This window comes from Carcharhinus amblyrhynchos, unplaced genomic scaffold, assembly GCF_965287045.1.
Source record: "Carcharhinus amblyrhynchos unplaced genomic scaffold, sCarAmb.v2.hapA scaffold_39, whole genome shotgun sequence".
Classification (NCBI taxonomy): Eukaryota; Metazoa; Chordata; class Chondrichthyes; order Carcharhiniformes; family Carcharhinidae; genus Carcharhinus; species Carcharhinus amblyrhynchos.
The window spans coordinates 4,432,578-4,457,326 of record NW_027649780.1 but is presented as its reverse complement, the minus strand read 5'-3'; the positions used below and the strand labels follow the sequence as shown (position 1 = coordinate 4,457,326).

General features: G+C 44.3%; 2 protein-coding genes across 2 annotated transcripts in view; one reads left to right on the top strand and one right to left on the bottom strand.

Moving 5' to 3' along the window:
• Positions 1 to 6,644: 6,644 nt before the first annotated feature.
• The window catches only part of LOC145363530 (uncharacterized), a 97,967-nt gene continuing 79,862 nt past the window's right edge, over positions 6,645 to 24,749 (bottom strand). Inside the window, 3 exon segments of the mRNA XM_080218719.1 lie at positions 6,645 to 10,795; positions 16,095 to 17,726; positions 18,927 to 19,041. Of these exon segments, the coding sequence (XP_080074845.1) occupies positions 16,551 to 17,726; positions 18,927 to 19,041 (1,291 nt within the window). The 3' untranslated portion in view covers positions 6,645 to 10,795; positions 16,095 to 16,550.
• LOC145363677 (uncharacterized) lies at positions 20,065 to 21,732 on the top strand. The gene has a single exon (XM_080218894.1). It carries the CDS (start codon positions 20,065 to 20,067, stop codon positions 21,055 to 21,057), a length of 993 nt encoding a protein of 330 aa, XP_080075020.1. The 3' UTR covers positions 21,058 to 21,732.

Here is a 24,749-nt window from a genome sequence, read left to right as displayed (position 1 = left end):
CAGGGTAGCCAGGGAGAGGGTTGGCTCACTCGAGGACGGAAGAGGGAATCTATGTGTGGAGCCAGAGGAAAATGGGCGAGGTATTAAATGAGTACTTTGCATCTGTATTCACCGAAGAGAAGGATTTAGTGGATGATGAGTCTGGGGAAGGGTGTGTAGATATTTTGAGTCATGTTGAGATCAAAAAGGAGGATGTATTGTGGGTCTTGTGAAACATGAAGGCAGACAAGTCACCAAGGCTTAACGGAATATACCCCATAATACTGAGAGAGGCAAGGGAGGAAATTGCTAGGGCCTTGAGAGAAATCTTTGTATCCTCACTGGCTACAGGGGAGGTGTGATGCAGAGATGACGGTGGTGGACTAGACTAAGTATAGTAAGAAATCTCACAACACTAGGTCAAAGTCCAACAGGTTTATTTGATAGCACAAGCTTTCGGAGTGTCACTCCTTTTTCAGGTGAGTGAGGAGTTGTGTTCACAAACAGGGCATATATAGACACAAACTCAATTTACAAGATAATGGTTGGAATGCAAGTCTTTACAGGTAATCAAATCTTAAAGCTACAGACAATGTGAGTAAAGAGAGGGTTAAGCACAGGTTAAAGAGATGTGTATTGTCTCCAGTCAGGACAGTTAGTGAGATCTTGCAAGCCCAGACAAGTCGTGGGGGTTACAGATAGCGTGACATGAATCCAAGATCCCAGTTGAGGCCATCCTCATGTGTGTGGAACTTGGCTATCAGTCTCTGCTCAGCGATTCTGCGTTGTCATGTGTTGTGAAGGCTGCCTTAGAGAATGCTTACCCGAAGATCAGAGGCTGAATGCTAGTGATTGCTGAAGTGTTCCTCGACCTGAAGAAAACACTCCTGCCTGATGATTGTTGAACAGTGTTCATTCATCCGTTGTTGTAGCATCTGCATGGTCTCCCCAATGTACCATGCCTCAGGACATCCTTTCCTGCAATGTATCAGGTAGACAACGTTGGCCGAGTCGCTAGAGTGAGTACCATATATCAGATTGATGATGTTCTCAAGTGAAATGATGGCATCCATGTTGATGATCCGGCACATCTTGCGGAGGTTGCTGTGGCAGGATTGTGTGGTGTCGTGGTCACTGTTCTCCTGAAGGCTGAGTAGTTTGCTGCGGACAGTGGTCTGTTTGAGGTTGTGCGGTTGTCTGAAGGCAAGAAGTGGGGGTGTGGTGATGTTTGTCTTCATCGATGACATGTTGAGAGCTCCGCAAAACATGTTGTAGCTTCCCCACTCAGAAAAGTACTGGACGACAAAAGGTACTCTGTCCGCTGTATCCCGTGTTTGTCTTCTGAGGAGGTTGGTGCGGTTTTTCGCTGTGACCTGTCGGAACTGTCGATTGATGTGTCGAGCGCCATGTCTTATGAGGGCGTCTTTCAGTGTCTGTTGCAATGCTCCTCATTTGAGCAGATCCTGTGAATACAGAGGGGTTGTCCGTAGGGGATGGCTTCGTTAACGTGTTTAGGATGGAAGCTGGAGAAGTGGAACATCACGAGGTTACCTGTGGGCTTGTGGTGCAGTGAAGTGCTGAGGTGACCATCTTTGATGGAGATGTGTCTGTCCAAGAATGCAACTGATTCTGGAGAGTAGTCCATGATGAACCTGATGGTGGGATGGAACTTGTCGATGTCATCATATAGTTGTTTCAGTGATTGTTCGCCATGAGTCCAAAGGAAGAAAATGTCATCAATGTTTCTAATGTATAGTGTCGGCTGAAGGTCCTGTGTTGTGAAGAGGTCTAGTTCGAAGCTGTGCATTAAGATGTTGGCATATGGAGGTGCAAGTTTGGCCCCCGTGGCTGTTTCGTGAGTCTGGATGAAGAACTGGTTGTTGAAGGTGAAGATGTTGTGGTTCAGGATGAAGCAGATAGTTGTAGAATTGCATCTGGAGATTGGCAGTTGTCAGCGTTGAGTACTGAGGCAGTTGTAGCAATGCCATTGTGGTGGGGAATGCTGATGTAGGGTGCTGAGACATCCATTATGACGAGGAGTACTCCTGGTTCCAACTGCTCCAGGACTGCTGAGTTTCTGTAGGAAGTCCATAGTGTCACGTCAAACCTGGGGGTTCTTTGTACAATGGGTTTCAGGATGCCCTCGACGTAGCCGGAAAGGTTCTCACACAGGGTCCCATTGCCCGACACAATGGGACGGCCGGATGTGTTGGCCTTGTGTATCTTCGGGAGGTAGTAAAGATCTCCAACATGGGGAGTACGTGGGACGAGGGCACAGAGGGTGCTCTGAAGGTCCGAATCAAAGGTCTTGATCAGTCTGCTGAGTTGACGGGTGTGTTCTTTGGTCGGATCTGCGGCAACTGTCTGCAGTGTTCCTCATTGTTCAGTTGACAATGTTGGCATAATGGACCAACTGCCGCCTTCATACACTCAGAACAAACATGCCGGTGTCTGTTAAAAATATTGAGCTTGATATAGAACATAGAACACTACAGCACAAACAGGCCCTTCGGCCCACTAGTTGCGCCGATCACTTGTATACCTACTAAGCCACAGACCTATCTATAACCCCCAATCCCATTAGATCCCATATACTCATCCAGAAGTCTTTTAAAAGACCCCAGCAAGTTCGCCTCCACCACCACCGACGGCAGCCGATTCCATTCACTCACCACCCTCTGAGTGAAAAACTTACCCGTAACATCTCCTCTGTACTTGCTTCCCTGCACCTTAAATCTGTGTCCTCTCGTAGCAACCATTTCAGCCCTGGGAAATAGCCTCCGAGAATCCACCCTATCTATTCCTCTCAACATCTTATAAACCTCTATCAGGTCGCCTCTCAACCTTCGTCTCTCCAGGGAGAAGAGTCCCAGCTCCCTCAACCTACCTTCATAAGGCATGCCTCCCAATCCAGGCAACATCCTTGTAAATCTCCTCTGCACCCTTTCAATAGCTTCCACATCCTTCCTATAGTGAGGCGACCAGAACTGCACACAGTACTCCAAGTGGGGTCTGACAAGGGTCCTATAAAGTTACCTCCCAACTCCTAAACTCAATCCCTCAATTAATGAAGGCCAGTACACCATACGCCTTCTTGACCACATCCTCCACCTGCGAGGCCGATTTAAGAGTCCTATGGACCCGGACCCCAAGATCCCTCTGCTCTTCAACACAGCAGAGACTCCTACCCTTGATATTGTATTCCTTCATCCCATTGGTCCTGCCAAAATGGACCACTACACATTTATCTGCGTTGAAGTCCATCTGCCACTTCTCCGCCCAGTCTTGCATCCTATCTATGTCCCGCTGCAACTTCTGACATCCCTCCAGACCATCCACAACACCACCAACCTTCGTATCGTCTGTGAACTTGCTAACCCATCCCTCCACTTCCTCATCCAGGTCATTTATGAAAATGACAAACAGCAAGGGTCCTAGAACAGATCCCTGGGGCACTCCACTGGTGACCGACCTCCATGCAGAAAAAGACCCATCCACAACCACTCTCTGCCTTCTGCAGGCAAGCCAGTTCTGGATCCACAAAGCCAAAGCCCCCTGGATCCCATGCCCTCTCACCTTCTCAAGAAGTCTTGCATGGGGGACCTTATCTCCTCACTTTGTATGTATTTCTGACATTTAATTGAAGAATGTTGCACTTTCCTGCCTATTCAGTAATTAAGGTAACATTCAAATAAAATTCTGATGCCTCAACCTTTAAAATTCCGAGAGTCCCGTTTAAATCCCTCTATAGCTCAGGAAGCACTCAATCATCTTGTACACAAACAAACACAGAAACTGGGAGGAAACAAGAAGCAGGAGTAGGCCTGCTCCACCATTCATTTTGATCATCGAATTCAATATCCTGATCTCTCCTTCCCCTCCCAAATCCCTTGATCTTCTTGAAATTAGACAACATTTTGGCCTCAACTACTTTCTGTGGTAGTGAATTCCACACATTCTCCACTTTCTGGGTGAAGAAATTTCTCCTCACCTCAATTCTAAAAGGTTTATCCTTTATCCTCAAACTATGACTCCTAATTCTGGATTTCCCCCACCATCAGGAACATTCTTTCTGAATCTACCCTTTCCAATCCTGTTAGAATTTTATGAGTTTCTTTGAGATCCCCTCTCACTCTTCTAAACCCCAGTGAATATAATCCAAACCGACTTAGTCTTTCTTCATAAGACAGACCTGCCATCCCAGGAATCAGCCTGCTAAATTCATGCCAGATTCCTGACCTGGGAGCATAAAAAGACCCAGAAAGAACTGCCAGTTAATTCACAAAAGATGAAAAGGAAGTTCTACCAAACAGAAAATGCTGGAAAATCTCAGGTCTGACAGCATCTATGGAGAGAGATTAGAGCCGATATTTCGAGTCAGGATGACCCTTCAACAGAACTGAAGATAAGGAAAATCAGAAACTGGGGACTAGGAAAGCTACTGGAGAGAGAGAGATATCAAGTCTGTGCATTGAGACGTATAAGATGATGAATGGGATGGATAGGATAGAGGTGGAGAGACTCTTCCCGCTCAGAAAGGACAGTAGGACTAGGGGGCACAGCCTCAAGATAAAGGGGGGGCGTTTTAGAACGGAGTTGAGGAGGAACTTCTTCACTCAAAGGGTGGTGAATCTCTGCCCGTTGAAGTGGTGGAGGCTGCCTCGCTAAATATTTTCAAGAAGCGGGTTGATGGGTTTTTGATAAGAGAGGGGATTAAGGGTTATGGGGAGAGGGCCGGAAAGTGGAACTGAGCCACGACAGATCAGCCATGAACTTATTGAATGGCGGGGCAGGCTCGAAGGGCTAGATGGCCTACTCCTGCTCCTATTTCTTATGTTCTTATGTTCATATGGCGGAACATGGGATTGAGCGTGGATCTCAGGGTGCAGTGAGAACAGCAGTCCAAGGAGCATTGTATGTCCTGGAGAAACCTGTAATCCTGGGTGGATTCGAAGGGTGAGGGGTGGAATTTCAGTTTGAATCCACATGGGGTAAATCGGAGATGGAAACAGTTGCCGAGGAAACCAATATGGCTGTGAAAGCAAGATTTGGTAAACACCTTGTCAAACATCAGGAGGAAAATGGAAAGCAATGAAAGTGAACAGGGTAAAAGATTCAAACAGAAATTCTTTCGAAGAGAAGAGCAGTCCTTCAGCTTGAGTAGTTCTGCCACAGATGTAACAAGTGAATAATGGGGATCCTGTAGATGTCGTATATCTGGACTTTCAGAAGGCTTTGATAAGGTGCCTCACAAAAGGTTAATTCACAAGGTTAGATCACATTGGATTTGGTGTAATCTGTTAGCTTGGATAGGTGACTGACTGATGGACAGAAGACAGAGAGTCAGGATAAATGGGTCTTTTTATGGGTGGCAAGAAGTAATTAGTGGGGTACCACAAAGATCGGTCCTTGGGCCCCAGCTATTTATAATCTAGATTCATGACCTGGATACAGGGATAAAAGCTCTATGCCCAAATTTGCAGATAACACAAAAATAGGTGGGACAGTAAGTGGCAATGAGGAAATAAAAACCTTACAACTGGATGTAGACAGGTTAGGAGAGTGGATCAAAATGTGGCAGATGGAGTTTAATGTGAATAAGTCTGAGGTCATGCACTTGAAAAATGTGAAGGCGACTTATATCTAAATGGGGAGAGATTTCAGGGTGCTCCAGAGCAGAGATATCTGGGTGTCACAGAAAACTAGCATGCAGGTACAGCAGGTCATAAAGAAAGCGAATGGAACGTTGGCATTTATACAGAAAGGAATAGAATATAAAGGTAAGGTCGCACCTGGAGTATTGTGCACAGTTTTGGTTCCCTTATTTGAGGAAATATGTAGTGGCATTGGAGGCAGTTCTGAGGAGGTTTTCCAGATTGATTCCAGAGGGATTTGTCAAATGAAGAGAGATTGAACAGTTTAGGCCTCTGCTCTGGAATTTAGAAGAGAGATCAAATGATGAAAAGTATGGATAAAGTAGACATGGAGTGGATGTTTCCGCTGATGGGACATTCCAGGATGAGAGGTCATAGTCTTAGGATAAAGGGGAGTAAATTTAAAACAGGGTTGAGGAGAAACTACTTCTCACAAAGGATGATGAATCTTTGGAATTCATTGCCCCAAATGCGGTGAATGCTGGTACAGTGAGTAAATTTAAGGAGGTATTAGATAGATTTTTAATTAGCAATGGGTTGAAAGGTTATGGGGAGAAGGAAGGAGGAGCACATCAGCCATATGAAGAGCATATCAGTATATTAAAGGGAAGAGAGTAGCTAAAGTGAAGATTCCTTCGAGCTTGACACTGGGGAGTTAATAATGGGAAACAGAGAAATGGTAGAAATGGTAAATCAATATTTTGCCTCAGTTTTCATGGTGGAGGATACAAATACCATTCCAATAGCAACAGGCAATGCAAAGGTAATAAAAAAGAGAGGAACTTAGGACGATCATCATCAATAGGGAAATAGTACCCAACTATTTGGATTGATTGCAGACAAGTCGCCAGGGTCTGATGGCCTACATCCTCGGGTATTAAAGGAAGTGGCAGTAGAGATATTGATCCATTCGTTATATAAAATTCCAAATTTCCCTGTACTATGGAATATTTTTCTTGCAGTTGTAGTTAAAACTATTGTTCCTCTCAAATAGCCAGACAAAGTCACAGAGTGGTTTAAGATGATTTATTGATTAACTGCAGCTACAGGACACTGACCAAATTCTTAAGGCCGGTCAGACTGCTAAATTCAGAAATACACAAGCAATTATAATTCCAAATTTGAGTACAAGTAATTAACATATACCAAAGTATAGGCGTTCTCTCTATCCACTGACAATTACTGAATAAGATTTCGTCATGCATACATAAGGATATAGTTGTCCAATTCTAACTTCTGTATGTATTCCTAATTTATATCATCAAGCAATCATAGCTATAATCTCTGACCACTGGTATATCAACTTCTCTTTCCATAGTTCTTTGTTCCAGTGGGCAAACATGAGCTGCAGCTGCACACCGTTCAATTAAACGGTTCTTGACTCTCATCTGGCTCTGCTTTAATCAAGACCTGCGGTTTTCACGCAGCTTTCCCCGTGTGACTGAGATACAGCTTGCAGCTTATGTGATTTTTAAACTTATGTGATTATTAACCATTGGGAATGTTCCAATGGAGAGGGAAAAAAATGTAAGTGCAAAGCCCTTATTCAAAAAGAGAGGGAGGCAGAAAGTAGTAAACTATGGAGATGAGGAGAAACTGCGGTGAGGAGAAATTTCTTCACCCAGAGGGTGGTGAATGTGTGGGATTCACTACCACAGAAAGTAATTGAGGCTAAAACATTGTCTGATTTCAAGAAGAAATTAGACAGAGCTCTCAGGGCTAAAAGGATCAGAATATTGAATCTGATGAACAACCATGATCAAAATAAATGGTGGAGCAAACTCAAAGGGCTAGTCCTGCTTCTAGTTTCTATGACCAGTTAGTCTAACATCTGTTGTTGGGAAATTATTGTAGCCCATTATTAAGGAAGTAATAACAGGACATTTGTAAAGTCAAAATGTAATCTGTCAGTCAGTATGGATTTATGAAGGGTAAATTATGTGACTAATTGTTAGGGGCTAGATCAGATGGTTCCTTGGAGGAATATATCTCCAAGGTGCGTTATGAAGTTAGCCTACACCCCACCTGTTTTTGATTTTGCCATTAGCCTGAGCATAAGGGATTTCAAAAAGTGTGATTCTATTGACCCACCAGGGAAGATTTCATTAAGGAAAACATTATTTAACAATGCAGTTTAACTGTAACAAAGTATTAGCATAACTTTTACCAACTGAAATACTTAAACATGACAAAGTACAATTCTTAACTGTTAACAATCTCTATTAGTTCCAATTTAAACAATATACCTCAGACAAACTCATCATCAGAAGCAGTTAGGAAATCAAACAGGCTTATGTGAGTTGCTAGTCATCCACCTTTTTAACCTCTCTGGACTGAGATACAAAGAGTCACCTGTCCTGTGACTCTCAGACAGCAGCCTCCAGAGAAAGACCTGTCTTCAAACAGCAGAACTCCAGAAAGGGAGAAAACACCTCATGCCTTTTGCAGACCTTGAGAGAGTTACCTATTTTCAAGGAGGTCTCAACCTTCAATTTCCACAGAGCGAGAGAAAGAGCTGTTCCTTTCAAATTCAAACAGCAATTGCTTACTTGTCTCTCTGTAAACATTGCCCCGCCCACTCACATGACTTTTTCTTGGCAACCTAATTAAACCCTACTCTGAAACCCCAGGGGACAACCCTAAAAATAATAAATACGTATGAGCTCAGATTAAAGCAAACACCCTATTAACTAGGAGCAATTATTCTACTGCATGCTCAGCATGTGGACTGCCAGTTGCAGGTATTCGGCACCGTAATCACAGCTGAGCTTTAAAACATTCCCCTTCATAAGAAACATGACACAAATGCACTTCTTAAAGGCACAGTATCATCACACCTCCCCTCTTAAAAAAAGAACCATCAATATACAAAGATGGCTTCATTTTTTGAAACCTCTAGTTTCATACTATGAATACTCCACTATATATATAAATATATATGTATATATACACACACACATTTTATTAAATCTAAGCATGCAAACATAGTAGTATCGTCCGGTTCAGTCCTTCTCTTCCAACATTGAACATTCCTTCTTTTCTCGTCAAAGTTTTTTTATTCATTCGTGGGACATGGACATCACTAGCTGGACAGCATTTATTGCCCAAACCTAGTTGCCCGAGAGCAGTTGAGAGTTTAACCACATTGCTGCGGTTCTGGAGTCACATGTAGGCCAGACCAACTAAGGTCAGCAGATTTCCTTCCCTAAAGAACACTGGTGAACCAGATGGGTTTTTCCTGACAAACGACAATGACTTCATGATCATCGGTAAGTTCTTAATTCCAGATATTTTTGTATTAAATTCAAATTCCACCACCTGCTGTGACGGGATTCAAAAACCATATCCCCAGAATATTCGCTGAGGTTTTGGACAATCTAGCGATAATACCATTAGGCCATCACCTCCCCAAGTCATGATAAAGCATCGACAATCATGTTCCCTTTTCCTTCTCTTCTCAACACGCTGATGTTGTTCAGCTGCTTCTTCCTTTTTTAAAGACCTCCTTCAGTCGTTGACCCAAATCCAAGCTGAAAGTCATTGCCATGATTCTAAATGAGCTCTGGTAATGTCCTCAGAGGGCAAGGCAGGATCAGGAAGATAAAACTTTACATTGGATACAAACCATTTTGAATTTGATTTCTAATTTCCTTTGCTGAGTCCACACAGTTCTTTTGATCTTCAGATTCTCAATTGTCAAAGTGAAGTAATCTTTTCCTAGAAGATTGAACTTGCTCACAGACTTTGTCAAAGAGAGCCTGCCCCTTTACTTGCTTACTCAACTTCACTTGTGTAGTCAGGGCTATTCAGAAAGATCACTTTATCTCCGTCCCCTTTCTTGTTAATTGGCCTTAGATCCTCTGTCAGGCAGTCCAACTCCACATTCTGTTGCAAAATGATACCCTTAAAACCCTTTCCAGCATCTCCAGTTGAATATCTTTCTGTTCCAATGCAGTTTTATCAATTCCTTTGTTTGTTCTGGATCTTCATAATCTTATCCTACATATTCTTTGGCAAAGATATATAGCAGCTCGGCTTCTTTGATGTCAAAATTTGTTGCAATTATGGTTTTAGCGATCATTGTGGCAGTCATGCTGTTGTGTAGATTCATTATTCCAGCATTATTCATTTGGAATTATGGAACAGTTTCAACAAACAGTCTCACTTCACATTGTTGTCCTTTTCTTTTGTCTGCAGTGGTAAAATATTACTGCGCCACAATCTCCATCTTGAGATCACATGTGACTGCTGACTGATCGACGTTTTTCATCTCATAAATGATGAGAGCTGTTGTTGATAATCTTGCAGTGTATGCTCAGGTAATTTCAACAACTCAGGTACAGATTCCATTATCAGTCAACACTTCTTACATCTTTCTCTGCATCTGTTCACATTCCTTATTCACATAGTTGTTCAGTAACTGGTTCTCCTTTTTTGCCTTCACCAGTTTTACATTGCACTCATCTGTCTATATTTGTGTCTTCATTACCTGGAAGTTGTAACTATCCACCAGCTCTTGTTAGTGTCTGAACAGAACTTTTGGCTGCTGCATCTCAGACTCAGCAAACGTCAGCTTCTCCTTCTTAACATGTGCCAACTTGAGTGGATTAAGTCTATGCAAATATTGCTCAATTGGAATATCATTTTCTACTTCTACCTCACGCACAATTAGTTTAGTACTTCCCAGTTCATTCCCACATGTGATTGTAATAACTGTTCCAGGTTATTTTGATTTTTCCTCCAGAAGGTAAAATTAATAAATTATTCCAATTTCAGATATTTTCATCATTATCCAATCTAATTTAGTTTGAGCAAAGTCAAAGTCAGAACCATCTGGATTTATTTCTTCAAGCTGAGTTATAACAACTACCGCATCCTCCTTCTGCTTTCCTTTCGGGGGAAAACATGTCTTCAAACAGCAGAACTCCAGAGAGAGGGAGAAAACACCTCTCACCTTTTACAGACCTCTGGAGAGAGATGCCTGTTTTCTAGCAGGTCCCAAACTTCAATTTCCAGAGAGGGAGCTGTTCCTTTCAACTTCAAACAGCAGCTGGTTGCTTGTCTCTCTGTAAGCTTAGCACCGCACCCCCCTCCCCATTCACATGTCTTTCTCTTGTCACTCAACCTAATTAAACCCCACTCTGAAACCCCAGGAGACAACCCTAAAAAAAACAAAAATGCATTAGTTCAGATTAAAACAAACCCCCATTAACTTGAAGCAATTATTCTTTAGTATACTCAGCATGTGGGCTGCTGGTTGCAGACAAATTGATGCCATAATCAGATCTGAAGATGAGGACATTTCCTTCACAGGAAACATGAAGGCGCAGTATCGCTATATAATTTACAAGAGTTTTTCAAAGATGTAACAAGCCAACTGGATAATGGGGATCCTGTGGGTGCAGCACATCTGGACTTCAGAAAGGCATTTGATAAGGTAGCACACAGAAGGTTAATACAAAAGTTAAGATCACCTGGGGTTAGTGTTAATTTATTAGCTTGGATTCAGTGCAGCACAGTGGTTAGCACTGCTGCCTCACAGTGCCAGGGACAAGGGTTCAATTCCTGGCTCGTGTCACTGTCTGTGAGGAGTCTGCACTTTCTCCCCATGTCTGTGTGGGTTTCCTCCGGGTGCTCCGGTTCCCTCCCACAGTCCAAAGATGTGCAGGTTAGGTGCATTGGCCGTGCTAAGTTTTCCCTCAGTGTAACCCGAACAGGCGCTAGAGTGCAGCAACTAGTGGACTTTCACAGTAATTTCATTGCAGTGTGAATGTGAGCCTACTTGTGACACTAATAAAATTTAAAAAAAGACTGGCTAACTGACAGAAGGCAGAAAGTCACAACAAATGGGTCTTCTCTGGGCTGGCAACATGTGATAGTGGGGTGAGTTCTATCCTTGGTCCCAATTATTTACAATCTATATTAATGACTCGGATAATGGGGAATGGAAGTACTATAGCCAACTTTGCAGATGACACTGAAACTTATGGGATACTAAGCTGCAATGAGGAGGTAAGAAGTTTACAAATGAATAATTATTATGCATAATTGTGATAGTTTTTTATTCATTTGTGGGGCCATGGGCATCCACTGGTTGGCTTACATTTATTGCCCATCCCTCATTGCCCTTGGAGGACAGTTGAGAGTCAATCACATTGCTGTGTGGCTCTGGAGTCACATGCAGGCCGGAACGGGGTAAGGACGGCAGAGTTGCTTCCCTAAAGGACATTAGTGAGCCAAATGGGTTTTTTCGACAATCAACAATGGTTTCGCCGTCATCACAGTAAAAAGTCTGACAACACCAGGTTTTAGTCCAACCTATTTATTTGATAATATTCTCACAAGCTTTCGAGGGGTTACCCTCTTCGTCAGGTGAATGGAGAGTTCTGGCCTCAGACAGAGCATATAAAGCACAGACAGTTTAGAGATTACTGATTAGAATGCGAATCCTTACACCTAACCTGCTGTTCAAGACCTGAAGTGGCTGACAATGTGAGTGGTAGGAGCACTGATCACAGTTTAAAGAGATGTGTATTGTCTCCAGACAGTACAGTAAGTGAGGTTTTGCAAACCCAGGCAAGTCACGGGGGTTACAGATAGTGCGACATGAACCCAAGATCCCTGTTGAGACCGTCCTCAAGTTCCGCACACATGAGGACGGTCTCAACAGGGATCTTGGGTTCATGTCGCACTATCTGTAACCCCCGTGACTTGCCTGGGTTTGCAAAACCTCACTTACTGTACTGTCTGGAGACAATACACATCTCTTTAAACTGTGATCAGTGCTCCTACCACTCACATTGTCAGCCACTTCAGGTCTTGAACAGCAGGTTAGGTGTAAGGATTCGCATTTTAATCAGTAATCTCTAAACTGTCTGTGCTTTATATGCTCTGTCTGAGGCCAGAACTCTCCATTCACCTGACGAAGAGAGTAACCCCTCGAAAGCTTGTGAGAATATTATCAAATAAATAGGTTGGACTAAAACCTGGTGTTGTCAGACTTTTTACTGTGTTTACGCCAGTCCAACGCCGGCATACCCACATCATGACTACTATTCGCCGTCATCAGCAGATTTGTAATTCCAGATATTTTTATTGAATTGAAATTCCACCATCTGATGTGGCCGGGATTCGAACCCAGATCCCCAGAACATTAGCTGAGTTTCTGGATTAATAGTTCTAACGACGATACCACTAGGCCATCGCCATCGCCACCCCCGTAAAGAAGAATATTCTGTTTCCACTATTTGGTACGGCAGTGACGAGGGATCACAATTTCAAGAGGGTCAGCAAGAGAGCTAGAAGTGAGATGAAGTGAGAAACTTATTTATTCAGAGAGTTGTTAGGATTTGGAATGCGCTGCCTGGGAGAGTGGCTGAGGCAGATTCCATAGAGGGTTTCAAAAGAGAGCCAGATACATATTTGAAAGTGATTGATTTTGATAGGGCTGGAGAATGGGACGACTGGGTGATTCTTTCTTGAGCTGTAAAATTCTATGATTCTGTACAGATAGGTTAGGTGAGAATGTGGAGTTTAACGTGGACAAGTGTGAGGTTGTCCATTTTGGTCAGAAAAATCGAAAGGCCTATCTAAATGGAGACACTTCGGGGTGCTTTGGTGTAGAGGGATCTGAGTGTCCTCGTGCAAAGTCACAGGAGGATGATATGCAGGTACAGCAGGTAACGAGGAAAGCAAATGGAGTTTTGGCACTTACAAATAATGGAATAGAATATAAAAGTAGGGAAGTATTGCTGCAGCCATACGAGGCATTGGTGAGACTGCACTGTGCACAGTTTTGGTCCCCTTATTTAAGGAAGGATGTAGTGGCAAGAGAGGCAATTCAGAGGAGGTTCACTCAATTGATTCCAGAGATGAGGGGTTTGCATTTTGAAGACAGATTGAGCAGTTTAGGCGTACACTCTAGAGTTCAGATGAATGAGAGGAGATCTAACTGATAGACATAATATTATAAAAGGTATAGACAGAGTAGACATAGACAGGATGTTTCCACTTGTGGGGCAATCTAGAACAAGAAGTCATAATTTTAGGATGAGGTGTAGCAGAATTAAAACAGAGTTGAGGAGAAACTACTTCTCTCAAAGGGTTGTGAATCTGTGGAGTTCTCTGCCCCAGATTGCGATGGATGTCAAGACAGTAAGTAAATTTAAGGAGGAGATAGACAGATTTTTAATTAGTAATGGGTTGAAGATGTATGGAGAATAGGCAGGAAAGTATTGTTGAGGCCAAGACAAGATCAGCCATGATACTACTGAATGGCAGAACAGGCTTGAGGGGTTGAATTACCTCCTGCTGTGCCTAGTTCTTACGTTCTTATGAATCCCTTCCCACACTTGTAGCAGGTGAACAGGTTCACCCAAGTGTGAGAGGAGGTCGTAGCATAGTGATACTGTCACTGGGCAATGCTCTGGGACCTGGGTTCGAATCCCACCATGGCAGATGACGAAATTTGAATTCAACAAAGTTCTGGAATTAAAAGTCTAACGATGACCATGAAACCATTGATGATTGTCGGAACAACCCGCCTGGTTCACGGTGGTTCTTTAGGGAAGGGGAAATCTGCCGTCCTTACCTGGTCTGGCCTACATAACTCCAGACCCACTGCAACGTGGTTAACTCTTAATTACCCTCCGAAATATCTACCAAGCCATTCACTGAAATGGCAATTAAGAATGGGTAACAAATACTGGCCTAGAAGCAACACCCATGTCCCAAGAACAAAGAAAGAAAAGGAACTCGCTCACGTCTCATCAGAAGGGATGGTTTAGTGAATCCCTCCCAATCCTCTAATAATTACCTTAAAACTAAAGCCTTGGTTACTCATCTCACTGTTAATGAAATAGATCCTTCCTACTCACTCCATCTGAGCCCTCATAATTTCATACAACTCAGCTAAACCTCACCCTCTTCTGTTCCACAGACTCAGCCTAATCAATCCTTCCTCATAATTAAAAGTCCCCAGTCCTGGCAAATCTCCTCTCTGATGTGAGCACACCCTTCCTGTGATGTGGTGATCAGAACTTGACTGAGTAATCCAGCTGTGGCTTAACTAGTGCTTTAGGCTGCTTCAGAGTAACCTGCCCTGATCTTGTAATTAAAAAGAAATAGAGATTGAATAGACTGGGATTGTTCTCCCTGGAAAGACAATGGCTGAGGGGCGACCTGACAGAAATTTATAAAATTCTGAAGGGTATAAGGTAAACAGTTGGAAGCTTTTTTTCCCCCAGGGCAGAAATGACAATTACAAGGGGGCACAAGTTCAAGAAAAGTTCAGTGGAGATGTGCGGAAGACATTTCTTTACCCGGAGGTTGGTGGTGGTGGCCTGGAATGCACTGCCAAGTGAGGTGGTTGAGGCAGATACATTAGCCACAGTTAAGCCTTTTCTAGATAGACACATGAGCAGGCAGGGTATGGAGGGAGATAAGCAGTTGGTCTCGACAGACTTGGGGGAGCTGAAGCTTTACAGTTCCTGTGCTTTACTGTTCTTTATTCTTTGTTCTAAACAGTACCCATGGAGAGAGATGTGACCACTCATCAACAGAAAATTCTGGAAACATTCCCGGTTCTTGTAATCTATGTCTCAGTGAATCACAGAAAGTATCCTGTCTGCCTTTTCGATCACCTTATCTACTTCTCCTGTCACCTTCAGAAATCTGTGGACATGCACTCCAATGACCCTCTTGTTCCTCTACATGTCTCACTATTATACATTAATATGTTTTCCTTTTGCCTTTTTTATCCTCACCAAACATATTTATTATCTCAAATCTCTCCAGACTGATCTCCATTTGTTACTTTTCTGCCCATCCAGTCTCCTACTATCTTTCCATAGTCTACAGCTTTGTTCCTCACTGTCAAACACAAGACTGCCTATGTCTTAATCATGCCCCCGCGTTAAAAGTCTAAATCGTTGATATATAACACATATAAAGCATGGAATCTCGACCATTCCCCCTTTGCTTTCTGCTGGTCCAGATAAAAGCATTTCCTGCACTTGCGGGTGCCCAGCATGTGAGAATTCTCCTGTTTTTCCCACGTGGAACAGGATGTGCACTCCACTGGACGGGGATGTCCTACTGTGTCTTTATTAATCTAATTATTAAAAGGACTTAACAAAAAATAAACTTAAGATTAAAATAAAGATTTGTCAGCTACTCACCGATCACTCTTTTCCATTTTCCTGGAGTCACCTTATTTTTATAGGGAGTTAATAAAATGACTTTCTTAACCCATATTATTTAAGCAGATTTTAATTTAATGAAATATTAAGACTTATTCAATGTTGAAGCTTTGTTAGTTAATCTTTATCTCCTTGATTTAATCAATTAAATAACTGCAATTATATCAAATTATCAATTTAACTCATTTTATACTAATTAATGAATCATGTCTCATTTTTTAGTTTACTCATGCAGTGACCAGAAGTGTGCTGAGTACTCTACCTGTGTTCTAACCAGTGTTTTATAAAGTTCCAGTATAATCTTCCTGCTCTTATAGTCAAGGTCTAAGACAAGAAAGGAAAATGTCCCAAATGCCATTTTGACCACATGATCTATCTGTCCAGCCACCTTCAGGGATCTTTGGACAAACACTCCAGGGTCTTTCTGTTCCTCCATAATTCTCAACATCATCCTATTTTTTGTTCATTCCCATATCTTTTTTAACATCCAAAATTCATCTCTCACTGCTCTAGATTGAATTCTATTTGCCATTTGTCCGTCCATCTGACCCAGTCCTTTCTCTTCCTGCTGTCCATGGCTTTATTCCTCATTGTCAACCATATGAGCAACTTTTCTATCATCTGCAAACTTTGTGATCATTTTCCATAGTCTAAATTGTTGAATATATATACCACAAAACTGTGGAACTCCCACTGGAAACAAGCATCCAGACAACATTCAGTCCTGGATCTGATTAGCAACACCAGCAGAATCCAACCCCTGCTGTCGCACGTGGACTTGCTGGTGTCTCAGCAGGTTGTTTGACTGAGCGAATCCCTTCCCACAGGCAAAGCAGTTGAACGGCCTCTCCCCAGTGTGAACCCGCTTATGTGCCAGCAGTTTCTGTTTACTTTTAAATCTCTTCTCACAGTCAGAACATTCAAAAGGTCTCTGATCAGTGTGAACAAGTTGGTGCGTGGTCAGGTGGGATGACTGAGTGAACCTGTTCCCACACACGGGGCAAACGTACGGTCTCTCCCCAGTGTGAACTCGCTGGTGTATCAGAAGGTCAGATGAATCAATGAATTCCTGCCAACACACAGGGCAGGTGTAAGGCCTCTCCCCAGTGTGAACTCGATGGTGTCTCAGAAGGTGAGCTAACCGAGTGAATCCCTTCCCACAGAGGGAGCAGGTGAATGGCCTCTCCCCAGTGTGAGTGTGCTGGTGTTTCAGAAGATCCTTCTTGCTTTTAAATTTTTTCTCACATTCAGAACAATCGAAAGGTCGCAGATCAGTGTGAACAAATTGGTGTGTCAGGAGGTGGGATGAACAAGTGAATCCCTTCCCACACACGGAGCAGGTGAATGGCCTCTCCCCAGTGTGAGTGCGCTCGTGGTTTAGTAAATCCTTTTTACTTTTAAACGTCTTCTCACAATCAGAACATTTATAAGGTCTCTGAGCAGTGTGAACCAGTTGGTGTGTCAGGAGGTGGGACGATTGAGTGAATCCCTTCTCACACACTTTGCAGATGAAGGGCCTCTCCCCAGTGTGAGTGCGTTGGTGTATCAGTAAATCCTTCCGGCTTTTAAAGCTCTTGTCACAGTCAGAACATTGAAACGGTCTCTGATCAGAGTGAACCAGATGGTGAGTCCGGAGGGTTGATAAAGCATTAAATCCCATTCCACATTCAAGACAGGTGAATGGCCTCTCACCAGTATGGACATGCTGGTGTGTGTAGAGGCTGGATGACTGAGTGAATCCCTTCCCACACACAGAGCAGGTAAAAGGTCTCTCTCCGGTGTGAGTGCGTCGGTGGGTTTCCAACTCAGAAGGATAACTGAATCCCTTCCCACAGTCTCCACATTTCCATGGTTTCTCCATGGTGCCAGTGTTCCTGTGTCTCTTCAGGTTGGTTGATCAGTTGAAACCTTGCCCACAGAGCCAACAGGGGAATGGTTTTGCCCTGATGGAAATGGTGCAGTATATTTTCAGGCTGTGTGATTAAAGCTCTATCCCAGTTGACTAAATGTGATGAATTCGGATGTCTGTTTCTTGGAGCTCTCCACATTGACGTTTGAAATCTTTTCCCACAATCAACAGACAATCATTTCTCCTTCTAAATTCAAAACCCAATGAAATGCATGTCCTCATGAAGGAAACTGCCCTGGCCGATCTTGACGTGACAATTCAAGCTGAAAAATAGCCTGTAAAAAGAATTTACAAAACCATTAATTTCAATGCTGACTAGAAATTTTGAAGACAATTCTAGTTTCTCTGCAACAGTTTTTTCCTCTCTTGTTCCTCCAAATCCTCGTCCCACACATTCTCCCTCCCTCCTGGGCTGAAATCCAAACCCATCTCACCATTTCTTTCCTCCACTTCCAGTTTCTTCCTTCTCCTCTGTCTGGGTTCCGTTCTCCAGCTCCTGTCTGCAGACAGGCAATAAAACCAATGGGTCTTATTGGGATGTTGGGTTCTCCAGCGGGTGTTTGTGAATCCTCCCAGGGTTTCCTTCCTTCCCAGAGATCAGAGTCCTCATTGATTTGAGTCCAAAGTGTAACCTCTTATTTACTGTCCCCTCCCCCATCCTCTGATGTGAACCATCCTCCAGTGGCTGAGCCAGGATGGGGCCGTTAACATGGGTCTGTTCCCGGGAGGGAGGGAGAAGCCCCGCAGCTGCAAACCAGGGGAGCTGACAATGATTCTGAAGGGTTTGCGGATCCACAAAGTGTTTCCAGACCCTCCCAGCCACCGCCTAACGCTGACTCCGCTTCTCCGGGACAAACAAGCCCCCGAGGCCCTCACTCACACTGCGCATGTTCCCGAACTCTTGGGGCACACTGCGCAAGCTCTAACGTCTTTTGGACGCAGCGCCAGCGTCCGGCAATACTGCGCATGCTCCATATCACCATTTTTTTCCCCCTAGCGACTTGATTGACGGCGCTTCCAGACCAATAGGAAGAGGCGGGGGCTGGAGGACGCCGTCGGAACGGTTGGTCCTCCAACCAATCGGAGTGAACGGAGAAGGGGCGGGGCTGGAGGACCAGGTTGGGAGGTCGACTCAGCGATTCCTCCTCCCTGCGGGTCAATAAGAGCTGTCCTCGAGCCGCTCACCGTTACATCTGCGCGTGCGCGGTTTCTTGGAGCATGCGCAGGCTGAGGGCTGGCGCTGCGGAGCGAGTTGTTCACCGTTCGGTCATCCGGAGAGATGGCAACCGGGGACCCGACCCTGAGGGTTCAGTAAAGGACGGCAATCCCGAATAAAACACTTACAGATCGGGGACTTTTCTTCCCCCCCCCCCCCCGGAGAGCAGACCCAGTGTGAGGTCCGCCATTTGTTTCCAGTGGAGGGAAGAACGCCGCCATTTTGGGGGCTGAGTGGGCGGGGCTTCAGGGTCCCAATGACCAGGAGAGGAGAGCACTGATTCATTGATTACAGGTGAAGTTGATGTTAAAGTCTCTTTATCAGTGTGACAAGTAGGCTTATGTCAACGCTGCAATGACGTTACTGTGGAAATCCTCGAGTCGCCACACTCCAGCGCCTGTTCGGGTTACACCGAGGGAGAATTTGGCACGGCCAATGGCACCCTAACCAGCACGTTTTTCAGACTGCGGAGCAGCCCCGGAGGAAACCCACGCAGACGCGGGGAGAACGTGCAGATTGCGTACAGACGGCGACCGGAGCTGGAAATCAAACCCAGGTCTCCTGGTGCTCTGAGGCAGCAGTGCTAACCACTGTGCCACCCTGTCATTGTCACTCTGCACACACACGCAAGGGGCTGGAGAATTGAATCAAGCTAGAGTAAAAGGAGGGGAATAAAACTGGGAGTAGCCTAAGTAAATGTGCAGGATCTGCAGCAGGCTTGGATTTAATCACAGGGATGTGGATGGGGAATGTATGAGATGAGCCTCAACAGCTGTAGGGGATCCAGAGAGGAAGACACTTATGTAAAAACTACAAGTGTCCAATCTGATTGTCTATCCTGTACTTACAGTGATGATTTTTTAAATTTCTCTTCATAGAAAGTGAATTTTCCATCAGGATCTGACAGAGTCACTCGATTTCTCAGGACCTGATTATCATCGGCCTTTTGAAGGGAGAAGGAAAAATGTTTGCCTGTTCTGTTTCCGAGGAATGATTTCTAACTTCAGCGTCACTGCCTCCTCCTGTGCTGCAACCTTTTTATATAGTTTTATTCTGTTGTAAAAACACTGGGATACACATATTGAAGTGAACGTGTGCCAGTGCATCATGGAGAAACTATGGAAATGTGAGAACTGTGGTAAAGGATTCAGTTATCCATCCCAGCTGGAAATCCATCAGCGCAGTCATGTTGGGGCTGGCGCTGTGGAAAAACCTTGGAAATGTGAGGACTGTGGTAAAGGATTTTATTATCCGTCACTGCTGGAAATCCACCGACGCAGTCACACTGGGGAGAAGCCGTTCACCTGCTCTGTGTGTGGGAAGGGATTTACTCAGTCAACCTGCCTCATGTCACACCAGAAAACTCACACCAAGGAGAGGCCGTTCAGCTGCACTCTCTGTGGAAAGAGTTTCCGGCAGTCTTCCCATCTGACTGCACATCAGCAAATCCACACCGAAGACAAGCCATTCAGCTGCGCTTCCTGTGGAAAGCAGTTCAGGCAGTCGTCCAGCCTCACTGAGCACCAGCGACTCCACACTGGAGAGAAGCCTTTCACCTGCTCCGTGTGCGGGAAAGGATTCGCTTGGTCGTCTGGCCTTAGGTCACACCAGCAAGCTCACAATGAGGAGAAGCCATTCAGCTGCGTTTCCTGTGGAAAGAGGTTCACCCGTTCGTCCAGCCTCGTTGAACACCAGCGAGCTCACTCTGGGGAGAGACCATTCACGTGCTCCGTGTGTGGGAAAGGATTCACTGGGTCATCCAGCTTCCAGAAACACCAGCGAATTCACACAGAGGAGAAACCATTCAGCTGCACTTTCTGCGGAAAGGGGTTCAGACAGACTTCTGACCTCAATGTACACCAGCGAGTTCACACTGGGGAGAGACCGTTCAGCTGCCCCCAGTGTGGGAAGAGATTCACAAAGTCTTTCACCCTGCTGATACACCAACGGACTCACACCGGAGAGAGGCCATTCACCTGCTCTGGATGTGGGAAGGGTTTCACTCAGTCATCTAATCTATTGGCACATCAGCGGGCTCATAAGTGTCTGCAGGAGTTAGATTCCACTGTTATTGCTGCTGTTAAATGTGTCCAGGATTAACTGAAACTACCTGGTTTCTTTCTGCCTATGTTAAGTTCCATCCAGTAATAGTATTGTGAACGTCTAGTTGATCATTCAAATGTTGAATGTATTCCATGTTCCTCCATGCTGACACTATAGTTTAAGAAAGCCCACCAACACCTCTAATTTCTCAGGAGGCTAAAGAAATTTGGCATGTCCCCTAAGATTCACCAAACTTTACAGATGCGCCAAAGAAAGCATCCTTGTTGTATTGCTGTTTGGTATGGCACCTGCTCCGACCAAGACCGTAAGAAACCACAAAAGGTTGTGAATGTAGCCCAGTCCATCACGCAAACCAGTCTCCCATCCACTGACTCTGTCTACACTTTCCGCTGCCTCGGTAAAGCAGCCAGCGTAATCAAGGACCTCACACACCCCGAACATTCTCTTCTTCCCATCAGGAAAAAGATACAAAAGTCTGAAATCACGTAACAACGCAAGACCAGCTTCTTCCCTGCTGCCATCTGACTTTTGAATGGACCTACCTCATGTTAAGCTGATCTTTCTCTACACCCTAGCTATGACTGTGACACTATATTCTACACCCTCTCCTTTCCTTCTCGGTGAACAGTATGCTTTGTCTGTATAGCACGCAAGAAACAGTACCTTTCGTTGTCTTCCAATACATGTGACAATAAATCAAATTTTTTAAAATTATAGCTTGAGAAATTAAAGTTATAAATTGAAAATGTGAGAACGCATTTTGATCTAAATGCAATTCAAACAAGCTTGGCATTTATTCCATTTAAAAGGTTGGGGCTGTGTTGACTTACAAAATTACCAGTTTGAAAGATAGGTAACAAAAAAGAAAATGCTGGAAAACCTCAGCAGGTCTGGTAGCATCTGTAGAGAGAGAATAGAGTTTTGAGTCTAGGTGATCCTTTGTCAGCAAAAGATCGGTAAAGAGGACTTAGGTAAACAACTAGAGATAGGACAAAGAAAATTATAGCACAGGACCAGACCCTTCAAGCCTCCAAACCTGCACCGACCATGCTGCCCGACTGAACTAAAACCCCCTACCCTTCCGGGGACCATATGTCTCTATTCCCATCCTATTCATGCATTTGTCAAGACGCCCCTTAAAATTCACTATCGTATCTGCTTCCGTTACCTCCCCCGGCAGCGAGTTCCAGGCACCTACCAACTTCTGTGTAAAAAAAAACTTGCCTTGTACATCTCCTTTAAATTTTGCCCCTCACACCTTAAACCTGTGCCCCCTAGTAATTAAGTCTCCCACCCTGGGAAAAAGCTTCTGACTATCCACTCTGTCCATGCCCCACCTAATCTTGTAGACATCTATCAGGTCACCCCTCAACTTCCGTTGCTCCAGTGAGAACAAACCACGTTTCTCCAACCTCTCCTCATAGCTAATGCCCTCCAGACCAGGCGACTCCTGGTAAATCTTTTCTGTACCCTCTCCAAAGCCTCCACATCCTTCTGGTAGTGTCACATTGAGATATGTCTTTTACACTTTTTGCAGTAAAAGGATAAGTTTTTCAGTGAGTTTTCCAGAATTAAAGAAAGCTTTGGTTAATAGTTATATGTGTAGTTAATATGCCTTTCTATCTGGGAACAGGTCATTTGTATCACTGTCTGAGAGATGGTGGACCTTAGGAAAAGTGGTTTCAATTTATCTGGATGTTTGCTGCCAGTTTTAGTTTTAAGTTTATTTATTAGTGTCACAAGTGAGCTTATGTTAACACTGCAATGAAGTTACTGTGAAAATCCCCTAGACGCCACTTGAAGCTGGTGCCTGTTCTAGTACACTGAGGGGTAATTTTAGCATAGCCAATGCACCTCAATAGCACATCTTTCAGACTGTGAGGAAACCCACACAGACACAGACAGTGACCCAAGCCTGCAATCAAACCCGGATCCCTGGCGCTGTGAGGCAGCAGTGCTAACCACTGTGCCACTGTTGTAGTTCAGACCCATAGTTTACAGTTCAGTGAGAGATGATAGCCAAAGGAACTGACAGATTGTTCAGCCTGCACTGTAAGCAGAGGAAAAGCTCAACTTTTTCATTCACAGCTTGCAATTCACGAGGGAAACAGAGCTGAAAGATTGCCTAACTTGCAGCTAATGGAAGATTGACAGTGTTTCTCACAGAGCCTTGTGGCAAATAAATCAATCATCATAATTGGTGGGAAGCACTGAAAACATAACAAGAACAAGGACTGAGGCATTCACAGTCAAGAGATATTAAACAAAGAAGCTTAGAACATAGAACATTACAGCGCAGAACAGGCCCTTCGGCCCACGATGTTGCGCCGACCAGTTAAAAAACAATGACCCTCTAACCTAAACCAAACCCTTTCCATCCATAAACCTATCCACGGATCTCTTAAACGCCCCCAAACTAGGCGCATTTACAACTGCAGCAGGCAGGGCATTCCAATCCCTCACCACCCTCTGGGTAAAGAACCTACCCCTGACATCCACCCTATAACTACCACCCCTTAATTTAAAGCTATGCCCCCTCGTGCTAGCTTTCTCCATCCGAGGAAAAAGGCTATCACTGTCCACCCTATCCAAACCTCTAATCATCTTATATGTTTCAATAAGGTCCCCTCGCAGCCACCTTCTTTCTAACGAAAACAACCTCAAATCCCTCAGTCTCTCCTCATAGGACCTCCCCTCCATACCAGGCAACATCCTGGTAAACCTCCTCTGCACCCTCTCCAAAGCCTCCACATCCTTCCTATAATGTGGGGACCAGAACTGCACACAATACTCCAAGTGCGGACGCACCAGAGTTTTGTACAGTTGCAACATGACGCTGCGGCTCCTAAATTCAATCCCCCTACCAATAAACGCCAAGACACCGTATGCCTTCCTAACAACCCTATCTACTTGATTCCCAACTTTCAGGGATCTATGTACACATACACCTAGATCCCTCTGTTCATCCACACTATTCAGAGTCCTACCATTAGCCCTATACTCTACACATCCATTATTCCTGCCAAAGTGAATTACCTCACACTTTTCCGCATTAAACTCCATCCTCCACCTCTCGGCCCAGCTCTGCAACTTGTCCAAGTCTCCCTGTAGACTAAGACACCCTTCCTCACTATCAACCACACCTCCGACTTTGGTGTCATCAGCAAATTTACTAATCCACCCAGCTATACCCTCATCCAGATCATTTATAAAAATTACAAACAGCGTGGCCCCAAAACAGATCCTTGAGGCACACCACTCGTAACTGAACTCCATGTGGAATATTTACCATCAACCACCACCCTCTGTCTCCTATCCGCCAGCCAATTCCTAATCCAATTTCCTAAATCACCCTCAATCCCATACATCTGCAATTTCTGCAGAAGGCTTCCATGGTGAACCTTATCAAACGCCTTACTATAGTCCATATATACCACGTCAACTGCCTTACCCCCATCCACCTCTTTGGTCACTTCCTCAAAAAACTCAATAAGGTTAGTAAGGCACGACCTACCCTCCACAAAACCATGCTGACTATCTCTAATCATTTCATTACTCTCCAAATAACTATAAATCCTATCCCTAATAATTTTTTCTAAAACCTTACCCACAACAGAAGTAAGACTCACCGGTCTATAAGTCCCGGGGAAGTCTCTGTTCCCCTTCTTAAACAATGGGACAACATTCGCTAACCTCCAATCTTCTGGCACTATACCGGTGACCAACGA

Excerpts from the sequence above, each read along its gene's own strand:
- LOC145363677 (XM_080218894.1), top strand. The coding sequence starts at position 20,065 with ATGGAGAAACTATGGAAATGTGAGAACTGTGGTAAAGGATTCAGTTAT.